Genomic DNA, 23,683 nt, shown 5'->3' with positions numbered 1-23,683 from the left:
CTCAGTTTTCAGAATTTTCTCATTAATATCGATGTGCATCGAGAAAAATAATGTTTTGCCCCAGTTGATGGATCTGACTTGGGACATGATAGTAGAAGAAGTTTCGGAATTGAGTTAATGATGCGTGCAAGCCAACGCATTACAATATGACTTAGTATGTTTGTCTTAGAAACTATATAAGACGTACAGAGGCGGATCCACCAGAATTGTGACGTTAGAGGCGGCGCATTTCAAAGGCGCAACTTAAGGCGTTCCATCTTTTCCAAAGCAATTCAAAATATAAGTATTACATAATATTATGTTTTTGGTTTTTGCTGCTCCCCGTTGGCTGATTTGACTCTAAAATGGAACAGACTGATGTAGTAAATACATAAGTGTTCTACCTTATTGACATGAAAAGGCCACTTGACTGGCTGTGTGCGAGCGCGCCGCGCGCCTGGTAAACCCCCGCCCGCTCGGATCAGCTAGTTATATGATGAAACATCTTGGAATTAATCAGTTAAAACAATTGACATTTCACTGTTTTGATTAGTGGGTATAGTATTTGAATAGTTTCACTCTTTTAGTAATTGTAGCTCGCATACTTGAAGAAACGTCAGCGTGCGTATAGTTGGGACAAAAATTAAATGATATCATTTCCGGAATTATGTTTGAAATACATTAGGTGTGTGAGCAATAAGCATGCTTGTTCGTTATGAAAACTTACTGTCAATCGCGTGTTATATCTATTTTAGGCAATGACAAGTGTTTGTTTAAGTGAAAGATCGCAATAAATTTCACCTCGTGAACACCCAAGGTGAATATATCACTGGTGGTTTAACTTTCAATAAAATACATTGAGAGTTAAAACTGAAACATTCAACTATTCTATATATGTTTATTCTTAAAATAAAACTCGTAACACCGCGGATGCATGGCAGACAGACATTCCACGTTCATGTTATGGAAAACTGACTTTTAGCATTAAAACTTGCGCCATACTGTATTTTACGTGTGATTCGCATCCACAGTAGTTGGTTTTACTTACTTATTAATCTCAGGGTTGAACTCGGAAATTACATTATACAGTTGCAGAGGCATCCAGCAAAGTACAAAGAGCAAGACCACGATGATCAGCATCTTGACAACCTGAAACAACAATGCAAATTATAAGTAAGAAATTTCAATGCCGAAAGATGGACTTCACTGAAGAAATGCATTTAACTAATAGTTTAAATCGCATGTTTTCCTTGGAGTAGGGAGTGCGTTCTGACTGGTTCGCATGTATTCATAGCATCGAAATAATTAATACTAACTTGTCGGGTATCCAGAAAGATCATCTACGAAAAAGCAAGTGAAAGTCTTTTCCGAAATAGTATTACAATATACTGCGATAGTGTGTTCAAGCGCACTCTTATAGCAGATATAGCTTATTATAAATAAAGTAGTAAGATTGATATGCCTACATTTCTCTAGCGCTTAGTATCAGACCAACGATTTCCTCTGCGGAAATACATAAGAACTCGTCTGACGAACAAACAAATCCTCTCATAAAGCCATTAGCACTAATGTTAAATTTCAATGTCTTGTGACCAAATAGCATGCTGGTTGTAATTGAAAGGAAATAATTTGCTGACTACAAAATGTACGTTATTATGTAAAATAAAATGATCGACACTACATTACGGATCTAAATAATGTTATGATAATTTTTATTTTAATCTTCATTTTAAATTTTAAACGAAATCAGAAGTGAGTTGACCGATTTTGAAACCTCATCAATATCATTATGCGTGTTGTTATATTGTTTTCTGTGTAACTTAAACTTACTTCTTCTCTGCAGATTAAACCATTTCAAATGATACCAAAATAATATCAGGTCACTAGGCAACATGGGTCACAAGGCATCAACATTTTGAATGTATATAGGATACATTAGGAAACCAAGAACCACTCTTATCTGAGACACCATTTTCCGTACATATTACATAACATTCATAGTAGATATTTAAATAAAACAATAGTAAATTGAAACATGAAAATCTAATTGAAACAAATGCGTTTCTAATCGCACGCCTTATTACTATAAGTTATTAATGCATATGCTTCTTCAATCCTGATTTGTTCCGTGAACAAATTAACTTTCACATTTTTTCTTTCTGCTAAAATAGTGTAAGATTATAAATTTCATCCTTGGCTGAGTGTGTGAGATAGGTTCATTCCAACCGAGCATAGGGTGTTTCGCGGAAACGAGGTTTACTGAGTTCCCGCAGAACACACTGCGAGAGGCCCGAGGTGAACATAGCTTACTTTGATGCTTTCTAAAGTATTACATACGGGTACTTCTTTTAAATTTGCTCATGGGCAAGATCAGGATTCGAAGCATGGCGAAATATTTGAATCTCTATTTTATATGTAGTAGGATTTTATTAATATCTTTGTAATTTAAAAATAAATTCAAACTAAACCCTGTTAATATGCAAATAATAGTTACGAAAGTGAGTTTGCTGCTGAATAAAAGTTAAACAAAAGGACAAATTTATAATCGATCATGAATCGGAAATAATCGAAACTGTTCCAATACTCAATATTGGTATGCAACTAGAATTCATATTTATATCATTTTAAGAATTGAATTATTTCTTTGTAAATTCATAGAAACATCTTGTATATATGAATTTATGACCACACATGCATTTTATTTCATTTAATTAACTAACAAAGTTCGATACAAATCGTATATGGATCATCATATTAGTAATCAATTACCACTCATTTGGGGTATTCGAATATTTTTGGTTATCGCGCCATCCCTGGGATTGACACTTTATATAACACGAGAATAAAAAAGGCTGGATCAAAACTGTTTACGGCATACCTTCCTTCTCGTCCTTTGTCGCACGTTTTCTCTGTCAAGCGTCACACCCGGCGCTTTGGTTCCCCAGATACGGCATGAAATCCTCGTGTACGCAACGTTGATTATAACCAACGGGAACAGATATTGGACGCACAATAGGTACCAATAGTAGTACTTTCCAAAGCTTTCCGAAGGCCATGTAGGCAAGCAAAATGGTTTAAACTTTCTACTTTCAGGATCATATCTCTGTTCAACTGAGTTAAAGTATCCTTCTGGAAAGCTTGACGCTATCCCAAACAGCCAAATGAGAATAAGACTTAAAACAGCATTTGGCTTTGAAAATCCTGCTTTTAAAGGGTACATTACTGCTACATATCGATCCAAAGAAATGAATGTCAACGTGAGTACACTGACGATAACAGATAGGACTTTAAAAGAGGGCGCAATGACACACATGAATTCTGGAAAATCCCATCTCTGGTGGAGAGCAGGCTGGAACTGAAATGGCGTGGTAAACATTCCAAGAAGAATGTCTGAGAGCGCCAAATTAACAATAAGGACATTTGTAACTGTCTGCATCCGTTTGTCTTTAAACACAACGTAGATAACCAGCCCATTACCGACAACAGCCAACATTGATATAGACCCGTACAAGATGGCAAGAATTATAACGATAGATAAAGGAACTACATAAACATCCGGTTCCTTGTATGATATGTTTCTAGTCATGTTTTGCAATTCCAATTCAAGAAGTTTTAAAAGCTCGAGATAACCAAGTGTGGAATTAGACTTTGTGAAATTATCCATTGTTTCAAACGTCATTCCAGTGGTAAAAGGTATAAGGTATCAAGCCATGATTGTCAAGGCTCTAAATAGTGGTCATTGCTGATACTGTTATGTTCGATCTTGTCAGAATCCCCTGAAACAGATAAATTATACACTGACGTTAGAGTTGCATGCTAAACAATTGTTTCGGGCAACAAGGGCATTCATTTTATGAACAATTATACACGTTTGCGGCAAAGAGGACATTATACACATAACTCGTGAACATTTCAATCGAATAACAGTTTTGACTTTTGGTGGAAGTTCAATGTGAGGCTCTTTTGAGAATATTGCATTAGCAGTACAGATAAGAAATGATGCCTGGTTATCCCATATTTGGGGGATTGCTCGCAATCACAGAAACTATTGGTTAGTTTACACAATGAACAACTGAGGAAAAGCCTTCCACATAATTTGAATATTATTTCATAGTTATTCCGACTTTCCGTACATCAAAATGTAACCTCATTAGAAATTTGATTATAGACGAATCCACTTTGTTCCCGTATTTTTAACAAACTTAACAAGCTGAGTGCTCACACTCATACGAGGATTTCTACAGGGACAACTCAAATAGTCAAACACTCGAATGTAAATTCTGTTCAGATGTACGAGATTAGGGGCCAAACGACACAGAACAAGAGAAACAAACGTAAAAACAGATAACACACGCATCGAAAGAGCTGTATTAATAACTGATTTGATTACAGCCAAAGTGAAGAAACTGAAAGCTTATGGGATATAATTCTACCACCCTCACATAAATCAGCTTTTGCAAAGTAAGACGTGGCGTTGCTACTCTTAGCATAGGAATTGACCGATATGAGAAGTGTCCTGAATTTCCATTAAGTTCAACAAGCATCGAACCACATTTTGAACTGTTTACAAGTCTTGAAAGATTTGTATTTTTGTAAGCCCAACCCGATAAACGCTTAGAAAGTTCTCTATCAAAACTCCTGCTTATGGAATATATATATATATATATATATATATATATATATATATATATATATATATATATATATATATATACATGTATAGTTCTTAAAAATGATATGTATACTCCTTAGTTTACCAGTGAAAAAGAAAATACTTAACTTGCTGTTATTTCACTGGTAAAAACTTCCATATAATATATATTATATGTATTTATGCTTTTATTTTCATACATTAGTTCAACATCTTTCTTTTATTTGCTTCTATGTCAAAAAGAGAATATTTGTCATTGACAGTAACTAAATTTCCTTGTAAAAAAAAACTTCATATGTACACAATTCCTGTAAAGAATGTCTGAGTATTTTGTGATTTATGTCCAATATGAAAGTGTTATATAATACACAGATGCAACAGAAATTATAAGTAAATCGTAACACTTATTAAGAAAATAATTAGTGGCTCTATGGAATTAACAAAACAAGACGACGCTCAGCAGAATAATAAATCATTGAAAGGAATTACTGTCAAACGCGCTCAACTAAAGGACTCAACGCGCCCGCCTACAGATTTTACTTTCTCGATAAAAAAGTCGACTTACGAAAGTTAAATTATGTAAAGTGGGTAATTTAAAGCTCGGATGGCCCCTGCGCATTTTTCCAATAAGGTCTTTGGTATCTTTTTATATTATCCAATAAAATGCAATTACAAATAATTCATAAAATAAAGATGTGTTCTCATGATAAATCAATTTGCAAAATAGGATATTGAAGGTTTCACATTTTGTTTTGAAATTGACTTTGGATCTTTCTTAGTAGCGAGTATTATTATGCTATAGCAGGCATGCTACGAGTTGTATTTCCCATATTAAACATGATGGAAAGAAACGTTTTACATAGCCCATCTGTTGAATATGAGAAAACGACCTTGACAAACACAAACGTTTTTTCAATGAACGATGGACACTTATCATTATTAACATTTTTTTAAACAACACAACAACAACATGGTTTATACATAACTATCTATTTCTATTTCCACCTTTAAACAATGACATATTTTCAAGAGTATAAATGTTTATGTGACAGTTTATCTTGGTTCTAAACTATTTATACATCTAACGATCTCGTTGTGACATATTTCAAATTTGTCTTTTAGTTCCCTTTACCAAGGTGAACATGAATAGCCAGGTGACACTGTATCAGAGCAGAATATCAGAAAGTTTTAGTTTTGAAATCTGCATCTAGCATTTCTATAAAGGTGTTTATTACTTTTATATTTTATTATCTATTTAGGATAGTTGACCGTATTAGTTGGTCATGTGACCGCAAAACCGAACAAAACTTGTAATCGGAATTGTCGGAGGAAAATCTCAAATAATGCTTTAGAATCGTTTCAATAGTCCGCCAACAACCGACCACAACAATCAAGCAACAAACACACAACCAGAAAGTTCAACCACCCTGCGTGATAATGACATTGGGAAAGAAAATCCGCCATAATTCCATTGCTGTGTTGAAAGAAAACAAATCGCTTACAACAGAAATAAATTCGTTCTTTGCCGGTGCAGTTCTGCACAGACAACACTTTATTCTTTAATCCATTTAGCATGTGGAGATTGTTGGTAAACACGCGTGATCTTGAACCAGGGCCTGTGTAGTATGTGACTTGCAGAATAATTGTTACATGATTAGATAATGTTTGATGACTTATTCACGTTCATGCAAACAATAGTTTATGTTTTGAAAAGATTTAGACGTATTTAAAGGAAATTACTTTGACCGTGTTGAATAAAATTGAACAGTCTTGAGAACTATCGTTCGGTCTTACTTAAACATGCGTACATTGTATGCTCATGTTAACATGTCAGTTGTCCCCCTTTTTTAAAAGATATTTGATCAATTTAAGGTAATTATTCCGTCTGTTCACCCGGTAAATTCCTCCGCCTTGCTATATAAACTTCCGACACTCACGGCACATACCTAGTAATATAATTCTCTATTTATCCTGATAGGAGAATGTCAGCAGGAAGAACTTAATACTTGTTAAGATACGATATTATTTATTCATACTAATGTCTTTTTTGCTCGAACATGAGGAAAGCTGACAGCTAATAAAATCACACTCGATTCCGTTTCCTGGATAGAAACCAATACTGGTACCAATACTGTACTTAAAGACATAAATATCGTTTTATGACATAGCTAACAGCGCAGAAATGTAATAAGCCCATTCAATATTTTGTTCTGTAATTAGTGTAATAACAATGCAAAATAAATTAAACGCATCACAGACGAATGTATTCCTACGCTCTGTAAAAAAGAGACTGGTGTAGTAACCGTCAACAATCTCAGCTCCACAATGAAGCGAATGGTGAAGATGGTGAGTCCCGGAGTCACGTTGTTAAAGATATGGATGCCATTGACGCCATCAGAGCCGGCAAACCTTTCCCTGAGGACTGAGTGTGACAGCCCAGCTGTCAGTTTTGTTTGTAAACACTTATCGTGCTATATAACGACCCAATATCAATCATTACATTCTTAAAGTACTTACCACTATGACGAAATTGGACTACAGAGTCGCACGGTCATGATAATCCTATTAATCCTTTTATGATACACACAAATAAATTTCTATTAACGTTTAACTTTTTTATATCTATTACATCTTAAATTAAACTGAAATTAATTTGTAACTACATGAAGACGCAGTTCTCGTGCATATTATTCAGTTGTTAAGCAAGATTATTATATCTAGCTATAGTCCCGTATTGTATATCAACACGTGACAGACACATTATATATAGTAAATGGTGTTTCATTACTCTCAAGTTACTGTTTTTTATGAAAGAAAACTTTGCATGTTTATCGTTTGTGTTAACCAAGTTGTTTTGTGTTTGATTATGTTCTCTTTTTTGGAATCATAATGTGACAGAAGGTATATCATAACGTTTTAACAAATCATTATGTGTGGTATTATGCCACGGAAACAAACAATTATTTCCCGATCTTTCTGGCCTTTGATTTGGGTCAATGTGCACTGACTGTAACATTATTTGTTCCTTATGGTGGCGCGCATGCATTTTTGAGTATATAAGGGCGACACATTCATTATTTTTGTTCATTTCATGATGACTTTTCAACTTGTCAACCCAGACCTACATGCTTTGTGTGAAACATTTATACGAAAGAAAAGAAACTTTGAAGGGGCTGGCCATCAACGAAAAAACATGTTCAATGTAACATGTCCTTTCACCGATATCGAAGGTTTTCGATTCACGTCGATCACGAACAGTCCATATGATTTTTTGGATTACATCCCAACAGCCCAGCATCTCTTTTTGACAGAACCTACCTTGGAAGCCTTTGAAAAATACATAGATGAAATATTCAAGAACGAACAAAGTGACTGGTCGTATTTCAACATTTTGAAGAAGCTTTCTCCAATGGATTTCAGCAAACTCACAGACACTCTGGAAAATACAAATCTGAGCAGAAGGGTAGACAAAGAGGTGCGAACGAGCATTCCAATTTGCATCATACCAGTAACCGAGTTCGCAGCCCTTGAAGACTACAGTAGGATTTATGGAGTTAAATCAAACAACCAATCTCTGGAGAGAACTCAGATCAGACTTCGCCTAAACACATATTTCGTCGCTCTGATAAGGACACTGAACTGTACAGAATCGGACATCATAGATGTTATGCATCGAAAAAACATTTTACCCAGTAAAAATTTTCATCTTGTATGTACACAGAAAGAGCTAACATATGCATTCAGGAAGATTCAAACTAGTGGAATACTAAGTCGGATAGGAATTCGCCTTCAGGTTATAGAAAATAGTGGCATGGTTGTGAAGCCTTTGTTTGGATGTCTTCACTCAAACCTTTGCCAAGCACTTGAGTGTTTGTTTGCACTACACCCAATGTTTGCACAGTTCCAAGATGCGCTTACTCTGGAAACGCAACTTATAAATGACGGCAAAGGAATATTATCGAATGCTAAACCCAACAGAAAACGAAAGCATGTGGAAGCGCCACGAGATCAATCCAAACTACCAAAGAGATGGCGAAAAAATGCTATCACGCTAGAAACAGAAATTCCTGTTGAACAATCGGTGATTGAGATGTTAGCAAAAGATTCGTCGAATTCTGCGACTAAAACAAACATAAAGAAGGAGTGCGTGGAACATTGCGAAAATGACTCAAATGACAATGACATACAAGATTGTGGTACCCAGGAGAAGAAATGGCTAAATAACGCTACCTCGCTAAACACAGAAATTCCTCTTGAACAATCGGTAATTCAGATGTTAGCAGAGTATTCGTCGGATACTGCGACCACACACACATAAAGAAGGAGTGCGTGGAACATTCCGAAAATGCCTTAAACGACAATGACACACAATATTGTGGTAACCGGGATGATGACAACAAATGGTGGTTAGACTTATTTGATGAATCCTTAGACGGAAAATCAACTGTAGACATTCTTGCTATGGCAATTGAATTAACTTGCCCAGAGCTACTATTTCGATAAGATTATTGTATTATTTTTGAAAAAATAAATGCTTGCAGAATTACTTTGTATCGTTACTTTTATTGACATTATGTTAGCCAGACACTTTAATCAAGAACGACACATTCCTATCGAAGATATGGTATATCACATATTTAGCGATTATACCTTACCTAAGGAAATTCAATCTTCTGAGATTGCCAATATCGTAAACGAACACGGTGATATGCGATATGAATTTCTGGTTGAAATGCGCCAGGAACACTTTGTTCCCATAGAATTTACACCAACACATGTGAAATCCATCGAAATTACGCTTGACAGTGCGTTGACACAGAAAATTGTCAGAATCAAATTTAATAACGATGGATACGATTCAGATTTTCTCCTAGCTGAGGAATATGTTAGTGAGCGGGATCATTTACATAAGGGATACGCAAACAAGATATTTTTTTCCGATAGATGTACAGCTGACATGGCAGCCACAGCCTATTATTCGGTAATCAAACTCGACTTCCTTACAAAATTCAGCGTCTTCTCAAGATTGAAAATTGCCCAACATTTACTGCAGCGGTTTGGAAGTGAACTCTACCCTACAAATATGGTACACTTTTTAGATCGACGAATACAGGACATTCATGAACAAGCACTTCTTGCGATAAAATCTCAGAGAGATAATTTGTATAGATCTGATCAATCAAACAGACTTCTAAAGTGTGCTGAATTGAACACAGTTATAAAAGATATTGCAAATGATACATGGACTTACCGAGATTGCTACATTGATACTTCGAAACACCAATTATGTGTTTTATTTCAATCAAAATATGGACTACAAACCTACACGACCAACCGCTTCTGCAAGGATGGTTTTTGTTGCAATAGTAACATCAATTACAAAGGACTCAAGCTACATTTTTGACTGAGGAGTTGTTGGGTGAATTATGTGTTTTACTTTTTTATGAATAAAATGTTTGTACATCGTGTATGCAGTGTGTTGTAAATGCTTTGTCTCAAAACATATTAACCATTCTCTCAGTTTTGATTTACAAATGATAGAGCACAACACGAACACAGTGCTTAAAATTATGATTTATTTGACAACTTTTCAATTTTTTCAAAATTTTTGACTTTGGATTTTCACCATAGCGCATTCGTTTTTTAGCTATATACTTACCAAAGCGCATTTGCGTTTAAGCGATGTAGTTTTTTCACGCTGAGTACCCCCCTTATGAAACTTTTTTTACATTGAATTTAGAACGATTTATTTGAATCTCAAAATTAAGCACACAAAGTGACGATGTACAAATATTTTGGGATGACGAGATTTTGGCTCGCTCGCCCGACCAAACTAAAAGACTTATAGATATACTTTAAGTCTTTCAGTTGGGCTGGGCGAGGTAACCAAAAAGCTCGTCACCCTAAATTATTTGTACATCGTCACCTGGTTTGCTTAAATTTGTGAGTCGATTTGTCATAAAAAGAGTAAAATGTATGATAAGATGCTTAGCATCTTCAAATAATTTGACATTCATCTTTTGGTTTGACAAATAATAAGAGTGAAATGTATGATAAATTGCTTAGCATCTTCAAATAATTTGACGTTCATCTTTTGGTTTGACAAATAATAGAGTGAAATGTATGAGAAATGCTAAATGTCATGAATCGATTTGACACTTAGCATTTGGTTTGACAAATGAAAAAATGATTTATTCATTCGCGACGATTTCTTAATTTTCACAAATGAATGGTATCTCATTCTATTTTCTGTCAAATAAACCTTAATGATCTGCATGTTTTTTCCAGGAGATGAAAATTTCATGAAATGCAAAATGTTCATATTCAATTTACATTCTCAAAGAATTTACTCATTGTGTCATGTCAATGAAACTGGCGTTCACACAAGATTTGAAAACAAGTAAAATCGTCATATTGCTTTCATTCATTTGATGTTTTTATGAAGAATTTGCATGTTTTTTCTAGGAGATGAAAATTTCATGAAATGCAAAATGTTCATATTCCATTTTTATTTTCAAAGATTTGACTCATTGTGTCAAGTCCATGAAACTGGCGTTCACACAAGATTTGAAAACAAATAAAATCTTCATATTGATAATTATGAGACAATCTGTGGCTATTTGGCATGACAAAAAATAAAGTGAAACATCAATGAGTTGTGATGGTTTACATTTGGACATTTTTTCAAGTTGATCTACAAATGGACGAATACTCTATTCATATTGGATGATTTACTTGCAGTGTGTTGTAAATACTTAGTCTCAAAACATATTAACCATTCTCTCAGTTTTGATTTACAAATGATAGAGCACAACACGAACACAGTGCTTAAAATTATGATTTATTTGACAACTTTTCAATTTTTCAAAATTTTTGACTTTGGATTTTCACCATAGCGCATTCGTTTTTTAGCTATATACTTACCAAAGCGCATTTGCGTTTAAGCGATGTAGTTTTTTCACGCTGAGTACCCCCCTTATGAAACTTTTTTTTACATTGAATTTAGAACGATTTATTTGAATCTCAAAATTAAGCACACAAAGTGACGATGTACAAATATTTTGGGATGACGAGATTTTGGCTCGCTCGCCCGACCAAACTAAAAGACTTATAGATATACTTTAAGTCTTTCAGTTGGGCTGGGCGAGGTAACCAAAAAGCTCGTCACCCTAAATTATTTGTACATCGTCACCTGGTTTGCTTAAATTTGTGAGTCGATTTGTCATAATAAGAGTGAAATGTATGATAAACTGCTTAGCATCTTCAAATAATTTGACGTTCATCTTTTGGTTTGACAAATAATAGAGTGAAATGTATGAGAAATGCTAAATGTCATGAATCGATTTAACACTTAGCATTTGGTTTGACAAATAATAAAGTGAACTGTTTGATAAATGCTCAGTATCATGAATCGCTTTGATATTCATCAATTCGTTTTATTAATGAAAAAAATGATTTATTCATTCGCGACGATTTCTTAATTTTCACAAATGAATAGTATCTCATTCTATTTTTCTGTCAGATAAACCTTAATGATCTGCATGTTTTTTCAAGGAGATGAAAATTTCATGAAATGCAAAATGTTCATATTCCATTTTTATTCTCAAAGATTTTACTCATTGTGTCAAGTCAATGAAACTGGCGTTCACACAAGATTTAAAAACAAGTAACATTGTCATATTGCTTTCAGTCCTTTGATTTTTTTTATGTGCTGAAAATTTCATGAAATACAAAATGTTCATGTTCAATTTTTATTTTCAAAGATTTTACTCATTGTATCAAGTCCATGAAACTGGCGTTCACAAAAGATTTGAAAACAAATAAAATCTTCATATTGATAATGATGAGACAATCTGTGGCTATTTGGCATGACAAAAAATAAAGTGAAACATCAATGAGTTGTGATGGTTTACATTTGGACATTTTTTCAAGTTGATCTACAAATGGACGAATACTCTATTCATATTGGATGATGTACTTTTGATTTACAAAAGATAGAGCAGTACACTAACAATGTGCTTAAAATTATGATTTATTTGACAACTTTTCAATTTTTTCAAAATTTTTGACTTTGGATTTTCACCATAGCGCATTCGTTTTTTAGCTATATACTTACCAAGCGCATTTGCGTTTAAGCGATGTAGTTTTTTCACGCTGAGTACCCCCCTTATGAAACTTTTTTTTACATTGAATTTAGAACGATTTATTTGAATCTCAAAATTAAGCACACAAAGTGACGATGTACAAATATTTTGTGATGACGAGATTTTGGCTCGCTCGCCCGACCAAACTAAAAGACTTATAGATATACTTTAAGTCTTTCAGTTGGGCTGGGCGAGGTAACCAAAAAGCTCGTCACCCTAAATTATTTGTACATCGTCACCTGGTTTGCTTAAATTTGTGAGTCGATTTGTCATAATAAGAGTGAAATGTATGATAAGATGCTTAGCATCTTCAAATAATTTGACATTCATCTTTTGGTTTGACAAATAAAATGAGTAAAATTTATGATAAACTGTTTAGCATCTGTAAATAATTTGACATTCAATTTTTGGTTTGACAAATAATAGAGTGAAATGTATGAGAAATGCTAAATGTCATGAATCGATTTGACACTTAGCATTTGGTTTGACAAATAATAAAGTGAAATGTTTGATAAATGCTCAGTATCATGAATCGCTTTGATATTCATCATTTTTTTTTACTTGTGAAAAAAAATGATTTATTCATTTGCGACGATTTCTAAATTTTCACAAATGAATAGTATCTCATTCTATTTTTCTGTCAATTAAACCTAAAGTGTTAAATGGAACAAAAAAATAATGCAAAAGTGTTATCATTCAAACTTTTATTATCGAACTTATGAGTCTATACACATACACATACACATGTTTAATATTTCAGTAACGTTTTTGCTCACTACAAATGCGCGATCCTATTTTTCAAAACATTTCAAGTTTGTTTCAATTTTTTCAATTGATCGAATAGAATTCTTGTACTTTAAGTTAAATTTTTTCATCCAATCAAACACTGATTTGCTGTCGAATAAACGAGATTTATCTTGCAAAATTTGGCTATGTTTTGTTATTGATTCTAATTCTTGTTTTAACGACGAAATGTCTGTGTGAATATCACTTGAGCTAGTTTGAATATCACATGAGCTAGCTGTACTTTTTGCACATTCGGGAAACATCGCCAAAAGTCCATTCTGTACAAATTGATTGTTCCAGCAGATTGTTCTGACATATCTTGTCAAAATATCTGTGTCAGGACTCATATCTTCCAGTTTTAACCGCATCCACAAATTGTTCGCTTTAACGAGCGCATGTTTCAATTCATTAACCAGAGCACAAGCCAAATCCTGCAAAGTTCGATTAGTGTCTATCTTTATTTTCGTCTCATAGGGTATTTTTTTGTTAATTTTTTTATTCATTTCTGAACCTAGTGACTGTGGCATGTTAAGTACATCATTTGACTTCTGAGTGGTAATTTCGCTGATTCCAAATGAGCTTTGAATGGTGCTTATGATTTGTTCTGCCTTTTGCTGCCTTTGTACCATAGCCTTTAGGATCAAGAACACCTCTTTGTCATCTCCAAACTTTGAGTAAAGGCAAACGAGCCTACTTCCAAAGTCTATTATTGACGAGATATCGTTGGCTATTGTCGAAACCATAGTATTCTTGTCAAAGTTGCAAAACTCCACAAGACTGAACTGTTTATCTGTTTTATGTTCCGCGAATCTGCAATGTCTCAAAAGCATCTCCAGTGATTCATTTTGACATTCACTGAGTTCCTTGGCAGGATTCCGCAGCTCAGGATACCCAAATGTTTCTTCATCAAGTTTTTTACAAAACTGATTACATTTGAGTTTTGTCTCTTCATTTCTTTCGAGAACCTCTGGCAGAAGAGAAAAGAAATCAATTTTACTTTTCGGTATTCTTTTTGTTTTTTTGTTCATTGCTATATTGAAATTGATACTAAACATTCTCATATTTATATTACTTATACTAACATAGTGTACAAAAATAATGCGGAATCAAGTCCATGAAACTGGCGTTCACACAAGATTTGAAAACAAATAAAATCTTCATATTGATAATTATGAGACAATCTGTAGCTATTTGGCATGACAAAAAATAAAGTGAAACATCAATGAGTTGTGATGGTTTACATTTGGACATTTTTTCAAGTTGATCTACAAATGGACGAATACTCTATTCATATTGGATGATTTACTTGCAGTGTGTTGTAAATACTTAGTCTCAAAACATATTAACCATTCTCTCAGTTTTGATTTACAAATGATAGAGCACAACACAAACACAGTGCTTAAAATTATGATTTATTTGACAACTTTTCAAATTTTTCAAAATTTTTGACTTTGGATTTTCACCATAGCGCATTCGTTTTTTAGCTATATACTTACCAAAGCGCATTTGCGTTTAAGCGATGTAGTTTTTTCACGCTGAGTACCCCCCTTATGAAACTTTTTTTACATTGAATTTAGAACGATTTATTTGAATCTCAAAATTAAGCACACAAAGTGACGATGTACAAATATTTTGGGATGACGAGATTTTGGCTCGCTCGCCCGACCAAACTAAAAGACTTATAGATATACTTTAAGTCTTTCAGTTGGGCTGGGCGAGGTAACCAAAAAGCTCGTCACCCTAAATTATTTGTACATCGTCACCTGGTTTGCTTAAATTTGTGAGTCGATTTGTCATAAAAAGAGTAAAATGTATGATAAGATGCTTAGCATCTTCAAATAATTTGACATTCATCTTTTGGTTTGACAAATAATAAGAGTGAAATGTATGATAAATTGCTTAGCATCTTCAAATAATTTGACGTTCATCTTTTGGTTTGACAAATAATAGAGTGAAATGTATGAGAAATGCTAAATGTCATGAATCGATTTGACACTTAGCATTTGGTTTGACAAATGAAAAAATGATTTATTCATTCGCGACGATTTCTTAATTTTCACAAATGAATGGTATCTCATTCTATTTTCTGTCAAATAAACCTTGATGATCTGCATGTTTTTTCCAGGAGATGAAAATTTCATGAAATGCAAAATGTTCATATTCAATTTTTATTCTCAAAGATTTTACTCATTGTGTACAAAAATAATGAAACTGGCGTTCACACAAGATTTGAAAACAAGTAAAATCGTCATATTGCTTTCATTCATTTGATGTTTTTATGAAGAATTTGCATGTTTTTTTCTAGGAGATGAAAATTTCATGAAATGCAAAATGTTCATATTCCATTGTTATTTTCAAAGATTTGACTCATTGTGTCAAGTCCATGAAACTGGCGTTCACACAAGATTTGAAAACAAATAAAATCTTCATATTGATAATTATGAGACAATCTGTGGCTATTTGGCATGACAAAAAATAAAGTGAAACATCAATGAGTTGTGATGGTTTACATTTGGACATTTTTTCAAGTTGATCTACAAATGGACGAATACTCTATTCATATTGGATGATTTACTTGCAGTGTGTTGTAAATACTTAGTCTCAAACATATTAACCATTCTCTCAGTTTTGATTTACAAATGATAGAGCACAACACAAACACAGTGCTTAAAATTATGATTTATTTGACAACTTTTCAAATTTTTCAAAATTTTTGACTTTGGATTTTCACCATAGCGCATTCGTTTTTTAGCTATATACTTACCAAAGCGCATTTGCGTTTAAGCGATGTAGTTTTTTCACGCTGAGTACCCCCCTTATGAAACTTTTTTTTACATTGAATTTAGAACGATTTATTTGAATCTCAAAATTAAGCACACAAAGTGACGATGTACAAATATTTTGGGATGACGAGATTTTGGCTCGCTCGCCCGACCAAACTAAAAGACTTATAGATATACTTTAAGTCTTTCAGTTGGGCTGGGCGAGGTAACCAAAAAGCTCGTCACTCTAAATTATTTGTACATCGTCACCTGGTTTGCTTAAATTTGTGAGTCGATTTGTCATAAAAAGAGTAAAATGTATGATAAGATGCTTAGCATCTTCAAATAATTTGACGTTCATCTTTTGGTTTGACAAATAATAATAGTGAAATGTATGATAAACTGCTTAGCATCTGTAAATAATTTGACATTCATCTTTTGTTTTGACAAATAATAGAGTGAAATGTATGACAAATGCTCAGTATCATGAATCGATTTGTCACTTAGTATTTGGTTAGACAATAAATAAAGAGCAATAAATGATATATGTTCAGTGTCATTATTCGATTTTACATTCATCATTTGGAATGTCAAATAATAGAGTGAAATGTATGACAAATGCTAAAGTGTCACATTGGTGTGAAATAAATTATGATATGAATTATGTTTGTTTTTTCAAAAAGTATTTAACAGAAATGGTATGTAAGGTTAGTGCAATTGCTTTTGATTGTCAATTGTAATCAGAATGACACAAAAAAGAGGATATTGCTTTACAATGAACGATTACAACGAAGATGATTTAAAAAAACTAAAAGATATTAAATGTAAATATATCATCATTTGCAAAGTAATTGGAGATAATGAAGTACGGTTACGAGGTTATATTTACTACCAGGGAAGCGGAAAAACCTTCACTGGCGTCAAAGAGATGTAGGAGATAAAGCACATATCGAACCAGCGGAGGAAACACCAGTGAAGAGCAAAATGCATTGTAGCAATGGAGGATTAGTGATATTTGAAAATAGTAAATTACCTCAAAGGGAAAAGAGACAAAATGAAGTTCGCACGTCCGAGGTGAAAACAAATGTAAAATCGTTGAAGCCTAAGTTCGATGATGATAAATATGTGTGTGCTACCAAAGCTAAACAAGACTTTTTCCTTTCTGTGACAGACCTTTTAAAAGTACCATTCGTCAAGTTCGCGACACAAAAACTATACAATCGAGATGATATACAGGGAATAGTGAGTAAGAAATATGGTTCTGATGACCCGACCGAGATCTTGAAAATATTAAAGCATAAACGAGAAAAACGCATCGCTATCCGCCAAGCTAAATCACAACAGAGACAAGAACAGAGACATTCACATCTGAGATATCTTTTATCTCAGAGTGGCCTCGAGCTCCGAGACGACAGTACTCTCTGTCAGAGGTATATCAGAGGGGAAATCAAAGAACAAACTCCAGAATGGATTGTCAATCGTATGTGTCAATTGAAGTATCTGTACCAATATCTCGATATGAAAAAAGCATATAAAGAATCACGGAAGCTTAAGGCTGAACAACCTGACTATCCTCAATCAATCAGTCAACTCGCAGAGCACATTGCTCTACGCAAAGTAGGAGGTTCATACCTGATAAATTTCCATGGCTTTGATATTATTCACAAATTTGTTGTTTTTTCCATTGTTTGTGATTTTCAAACATAATAAACCAATAAACCTGATATTTCGGTTTTGTCTCATTATCAGATGATGAAGAGAGAAAAATAACACTATATATATATGGCTATAAACAGAACGTATCATTTGTTACAATGGAGTATTCTTTCAAACAAGTATCGATTCCAAAACATCAAGAATATGATAATTTCACTGCTCGATTAGCAACATATAGTGCTTGGTCGATCGATTTCATTGATCCAGTTGACTTGGCAAAAGCAGGATTGTTTTTTACCGGTTTTCGTGATGAAGTAACTTGTTATTTTTGCGGAAATCATTTACACTCGTGGGAGCGAGGAGAAGTCCCAGAAAATGAACATGCACGTTTTTTCCCCAATTGTAAGTTAACACATAACATGGAATCTGAAGATCTTATTAACGAAGAAGATGACGATGCATATGATCCTGATCCCTTTTACAGACAATTTTTCAGCGAGTCAGCACGACTCGAAACGTATAGAGATTGGAAATCTGTGATAAGTCAAGAAGAGTTGGCAAAAAATGGATTTATTTACCAACACACTGGGGATCGCGTTCAGTGTGTGTTTTGTCGAAAATGTTTTTCTGACTGGAAGCCAGAAGACCGAATCCCAAATGTTCATTATCGTTTCAGCCCAGAATGTCCCTTTGCTGCTGGATTTGAAACAAGAAATGTACCTCTGGTATGCATTTCAGAACAACAAAATATTGACAAAATCCTACTTGAATTTGGGTTTCGCATCGAGGAAATTAGTAACGCCAAACTGGTCTTTCGCAGAACATACGGCAGTGAAAAGAGTTATGAAATCAATGACATTTGTAACATTTTGCTCGAAACGAATGTAAAGCACGGACCATCTGAAAACCATGAACAAGACACAAACCTTGATGAACGAAGACAGTGCAAAATTTGTTTTGACGGTCTCGTAGACATGGTACTTTTGCCTTGTGGGCATCTGTTTTGCTGCAGAGTGTGTGCCAACATCCTGTCAAATTGTTCCATATGTCGGAAGAAAATCACAGGCAGAGTACAGGCTCTATTGTGATGACATTAAATGGCTACATCGGATGGGACCAAACCACAGTCAACTGCGCGTTTACACAGAGCAAACTGGGAAGTTTTGTTTTGATGTTTGAAAAATGAAAATGGAAATGGAATGGACTTGGGGAAATAGGCTGATAGAAAAGGCCCCCCCCCCTTGTTGAAAATCCCCCCCCCTTATTTTCACCCCCGTTTTCTGTATTCCATTATTTGTGGTGGCTACAAAGAACTCATGCACACATACAAACACACAAACATACACTATGACAGCCGATACAGCCGAAATGTCAAAATGTATATCAAGTATTTCGTATGATAAGAGATTCGGAAAACGTTTTCGATGTTGTGAGTGGTGTGGTGGTTACAGTAACATTGATTATCTCTTACTCGTTATGAAAAACTGTGCGCTCGAACATTCCGCGTGTCCAAGCTGTTTTGATAAATACAACGGCGTTTGTCCTGCTTGTTGGTTGAGCCATCCAGTAGCGTTAAAACACATTAAAGAAAGGAAACGATACTACAAGAAATTGGGTATCTCAGAAGGAAAAGATTATCTGACTAGAATCAAGCAAAGCGCAAGAAAACAGTTTAAGCGCTACTGGATGTTGAGATATGCATTATTTTAGGGCCACGGTTTTGAATATATCTTGCTGAAATCAACAAATGTCAAACAAAACGCATAATGACAAGCAATTGTATTGAGAACTGCCAGTGTGACGACTGTAAGTTTTTCAGATTGAATTATTATGACTGTATCCTTTTCAGATTGAATTATTATGACTGTATCGATAACTGCCAGTGCGACGACTGTAAATTGTACAGACAGAAGATGGATTTGAATGATTCCAATGCCATGAACTGTGAGATGGATGAGATGGCTAACACCGTAAAAACACAGAAATCAGACAACAGCAATACCTTACCGCAACAAACCGAATCGATGAGTGTTGATATGTTGGATAAGGAAATGTTCATGAATTATTATGAAATGTTCAAACCGCAGATGGATTTAAACGATTCCAGTTCCAATGCGGGAATGAAAAGAAAAGTGGAAAATGGTGAGATGGATAACATTGTAAAAAGACAGAAAATAGAATACAGCAATACCTCCCCCCAGCAAACCGAATCGATGAGAGTTGGTATGTTTGACAAGGACAATGACTGTATGGATCTTGTTTGATATTTATGCAAAAAGCTACAATGTGCTTCTATTTGAAATAAATGAACATAAAACCAATATGAAAGTTTTGACGATGAATAATATCGATGAATTATTTTTTTGCTATTATAAGGTCTCCAAATTGTGCACTGGTTACAAACAATCTACAATCTACAACATGTCAAGCAAATCATCTCCTCAGCACTACTCAACTGAAGACGAAAAACTACAAGCAATGGCAGAAGACTATTTGCGAGATGCGGCAGAGTCTTGTATGGATGTGAGCATGGATGAGAAAGAATTCAGCGCAGTAAAAGTAAAAGCAGACGTTCTTACTCCACCTGCTAGCCCGATAAGGAAGAGGTTCAAGGCATGGGAAGGAAAAGATGAAGCTACAGCTGTTGTCCTTTCAGATGATGACGATATCGAGGATGGGAATTTTAGCGATGATCTTGAAAATTCTTCGCCGGCTTCCCCTTTGGATCATGATAAAGTTGCGAAAATACTTGAACAAATATACATATTCAGGAGTCAAAATATGAGGCAGACCAGATCAGGAGGTGCGTTGAAATGTACAGAGAGATCAAGTATTGTGAGACGGAAGAAGCGAGGACAGCACTGAGACACAGTTCAAACGATTATGCTGAACCTGAGATTCTAACGATTTTCTGTTGAAGCACATAGGCTATATGTGGGAAACGATAAAACCGTACTTATGAACAATGAACCTGGGGACTCTGAGTATCAGGACTTTGGAGACATTTAGTGTGTTATGATGTTTCAAGTTTTTGTAGATAACGATTCAATTGTAAAATAAACATGAAAAAATGAAATATTCTTTGTCTTGTGTTTTCGTAAATGTGTAAAACGCAGCAAATATAGACAATAGTTTATTGTGTCACCAACGGTTAAGACTTGCCATGTTACTGTTGTCAAAACATTTGAATTACATAAACTGAATGAAATCGGCTTGACACTATATAAGTGAAATATTTTTGAACCTCTTAAATAAAGTATGGCTCACAACAACGGTCCAAAAAACTCAAAATGTATTTCGTATGATAAGAGACTCGGAAAACGTTTCAGAGCTTGTCATTGGTGCGGTGGCTACAGTAACATTGACTATCGCTTGCTCGTTATGAAACAATGTGCATTCGAACATTCCGCGTGTCCAAGCTGTTTTGATAAATACAACGGCTTTTGTCCTGCTTGTTGGATAAACCACCCGGCACGAAAAATGAATAGAAGAAACATTAAACGTTACTACAAAAGATTGGGTAACTCAGAAGGAAAAGATTATCTGGCCAGAATCAAGCAAAGCGCAAGAGAACAGTTTAAGCAAAACGTACTGAGATTTGCGTTTCTAAGACTTAGGATAACAAAATATTAACATAAAAAAACGAATGCTTTGAAATTGCTTTTTATTGAACTTCGTAATATTCACTTGTAAGTGGCAGAAGTAAAGTAATTCATGAAAAATCTTGAGTGTTTTCGTTGAATAGTTCCATACAGGCAGCTTCGTCTAAGGATTGCAGGTTGTCTGTTTGAGATTTCAAGCGCAAAACTTCGTCTTCCAATGCCGTGTTATTTTGCTTAAGCTGATTGTTTTCCGCAGTCAGCTGTGACAGATTCAATGTCAAGCGTATAACTTCGTCCTGCAATAGTTGACTATCGTCCGTATTCGAGTTGTGCACATAAGTTTGCTTATACCAATCGTTTCTCTCTGATCAACCTGAACACCTTTTGCTGTAGTGCGCCACATTTCTTGCGATACTCGGTCGTTTCCAGTTTGTTTTGCAGAAATGTTTTTTCGATATTGTCAAGTATCGAGACGATTTCTTTGAACGTAGACTCGTGCTTGTTATCACCCATACATAGTCTCGCTACGAAGCCGGTAATTTGTAAATTAAGGTTGCTTATGTCCGTCATATTTCTATTGTGAGCGAGTTCAATGTCAGTTTTATTTTCGATTTATATCATGGAATGCGATTTACTAGTGAATTATTTTATTCTTATTATAAGGGCTGAAAATTTGTTACTTGTCATACACATTCTCAAACAATTATGTCCAGTCAAGCATCGACACAGCAAACAACGCCTTGTGAGAACACCAGTGAAAACGAGCAAAAAAGCGAATCTTCTTCTCAGCAACCCATGAATGATATCAATGAATATGAAAAAATGATGGAGATGGCAGAAGATTATTTGCGAGATGCTGAAGAACAAAAATCGAGCGAAATCGAATCCATGCAAGATGACAACCCAGACGGGGCAGTTTGTTATATGAGAAATTGCTGCGTTTGTGACGGTTACTGTTATGATAGTGATAATTTTGAAGACATTGAGACCGTAGACGAGGAAGTAAAAATTGACGAAATTGAACAAAGTATTTTTGTGAGCGAAAACAAGAATTGACATTAGTTTTCAATCCGCTCAAACATGATGATACTTCATTAAGTGCTTTCCGAATGAAAAGGTTCAAACAATTGTTTTGATGTTTTAACTTTGAATAAATGCGTTGAAATGCAATTTGATTGTTTGTTTTATATCGATTGAAAAATAGAAGCATAGTAACATAGTAGCAAGCACTGTACCTAGCATTGTAGATTGCATGGTCCATGACTTAAAATAATGCAATGAGTGGAACGTATATAGTTCATATATAAAACTTATCTTTTCTTCTCATGTCATACTTGTCAAAACCTACTGATCTAGTATATATACAAATTATGGGAATCAAGAAAATCATCAAAACGTGTTTGAAGAAGTTGCTCAGAAGGTCTGATGCAAAACAGAAAAACATGGACAGTGTGCAATTGAATGCGAACATCAATATGGCAATTGAAATCCACACGTGTCCGAAACTATATCCGTGTTTGATTTGTTTCAAAAACGGAGAGGCTGAACAGAAAGCAGAACAGAGAGCCCCAAGCCATCAGTGCCCTGAACTGTACCCCTGTTTGGTGTGTTTGGTGCAAGAAGACTCGTCGAGTGTTGACAAAACTTACAAAGTTGTTGAAAAGCTCAGTAGCAGAGACTTAGAGAGAAATGAGAATCACGAAGCACTTCGCCAGTTCTTCGCCAGGCGTGGGAGACAGTTTGTGCCAAAACGTTGTTAATAAATTGAGTGATGAACAGACAATGATTAGTAACAAAATAAAATGTATGAACTGTTCGTGTTTTATTGTGTTTATCTATAGTAATCTAGTTGGAATCACTTAAGCTTTAAGAACAACTATGCTTGCTCATTGTTATCAAACGAGTAATGGTCATATAGTCATATATATGTGCAAATCGCTATGCATAACTCCTCAAAGGTACACAGAATGTATCGTAAAATGTTACAAAGTACGATACTTAAGCAAAATAAAACATGAAATAAAGTAAAACAATCACAGACTAATGTTACGATTTTCGGTACAAGCTATACTGAGCTGATAATTATAAGGGAAAGTGTTGTCT

General features: G+C 34.6%; 1 protein-coding gene across 1 annotated transcript in view; it reads right to left on the bottom strand.

The window, feature by feature from the left end:
* The window catches only part of LOC128224459 (substance-P receptor-like), a 9,653-nt gene extending 5,910 nt beyond the window's left edge, over positions 1 to 3,743 (bottom strand). Inside the window, exons 1-2 of the mRNA XM_052934302.1 lie at positions 2,858 to 3,743; positions 1,028 to 1,128 (exon numbers count right to left, since the gene is read on the bottom strand). Coding sequence (XP_052790262.1) covers positions 1,028 to 1,128; positions 2,858 to 3,658 — 902 coding nt within the window. The 5' untranslated portion in view covers positions 3,659 to 3,743. The remainder of the gene's footprint in view (positions 1 to 1,027; positions 1,129 to 2,857) is intronic.
* Positions 3,744 to 23,683: the final 19,940 nt, after the last annotated feature.

Source organism: Mya arenaria, chromosome 2 (genome assembly GCF_026914265.1).
Source record: "Mya arenaria isolate MELC-2E11 chromosome 2, ASM2691426v1".
NCBI lineage: Eukaryota > Metazoa > Mollusca > Bivalvia > Myida > Myidae > Mya > Mya arenaria.
This window is presented reverse-complemented; position numbering and strand designations above follow the sequence as displayed.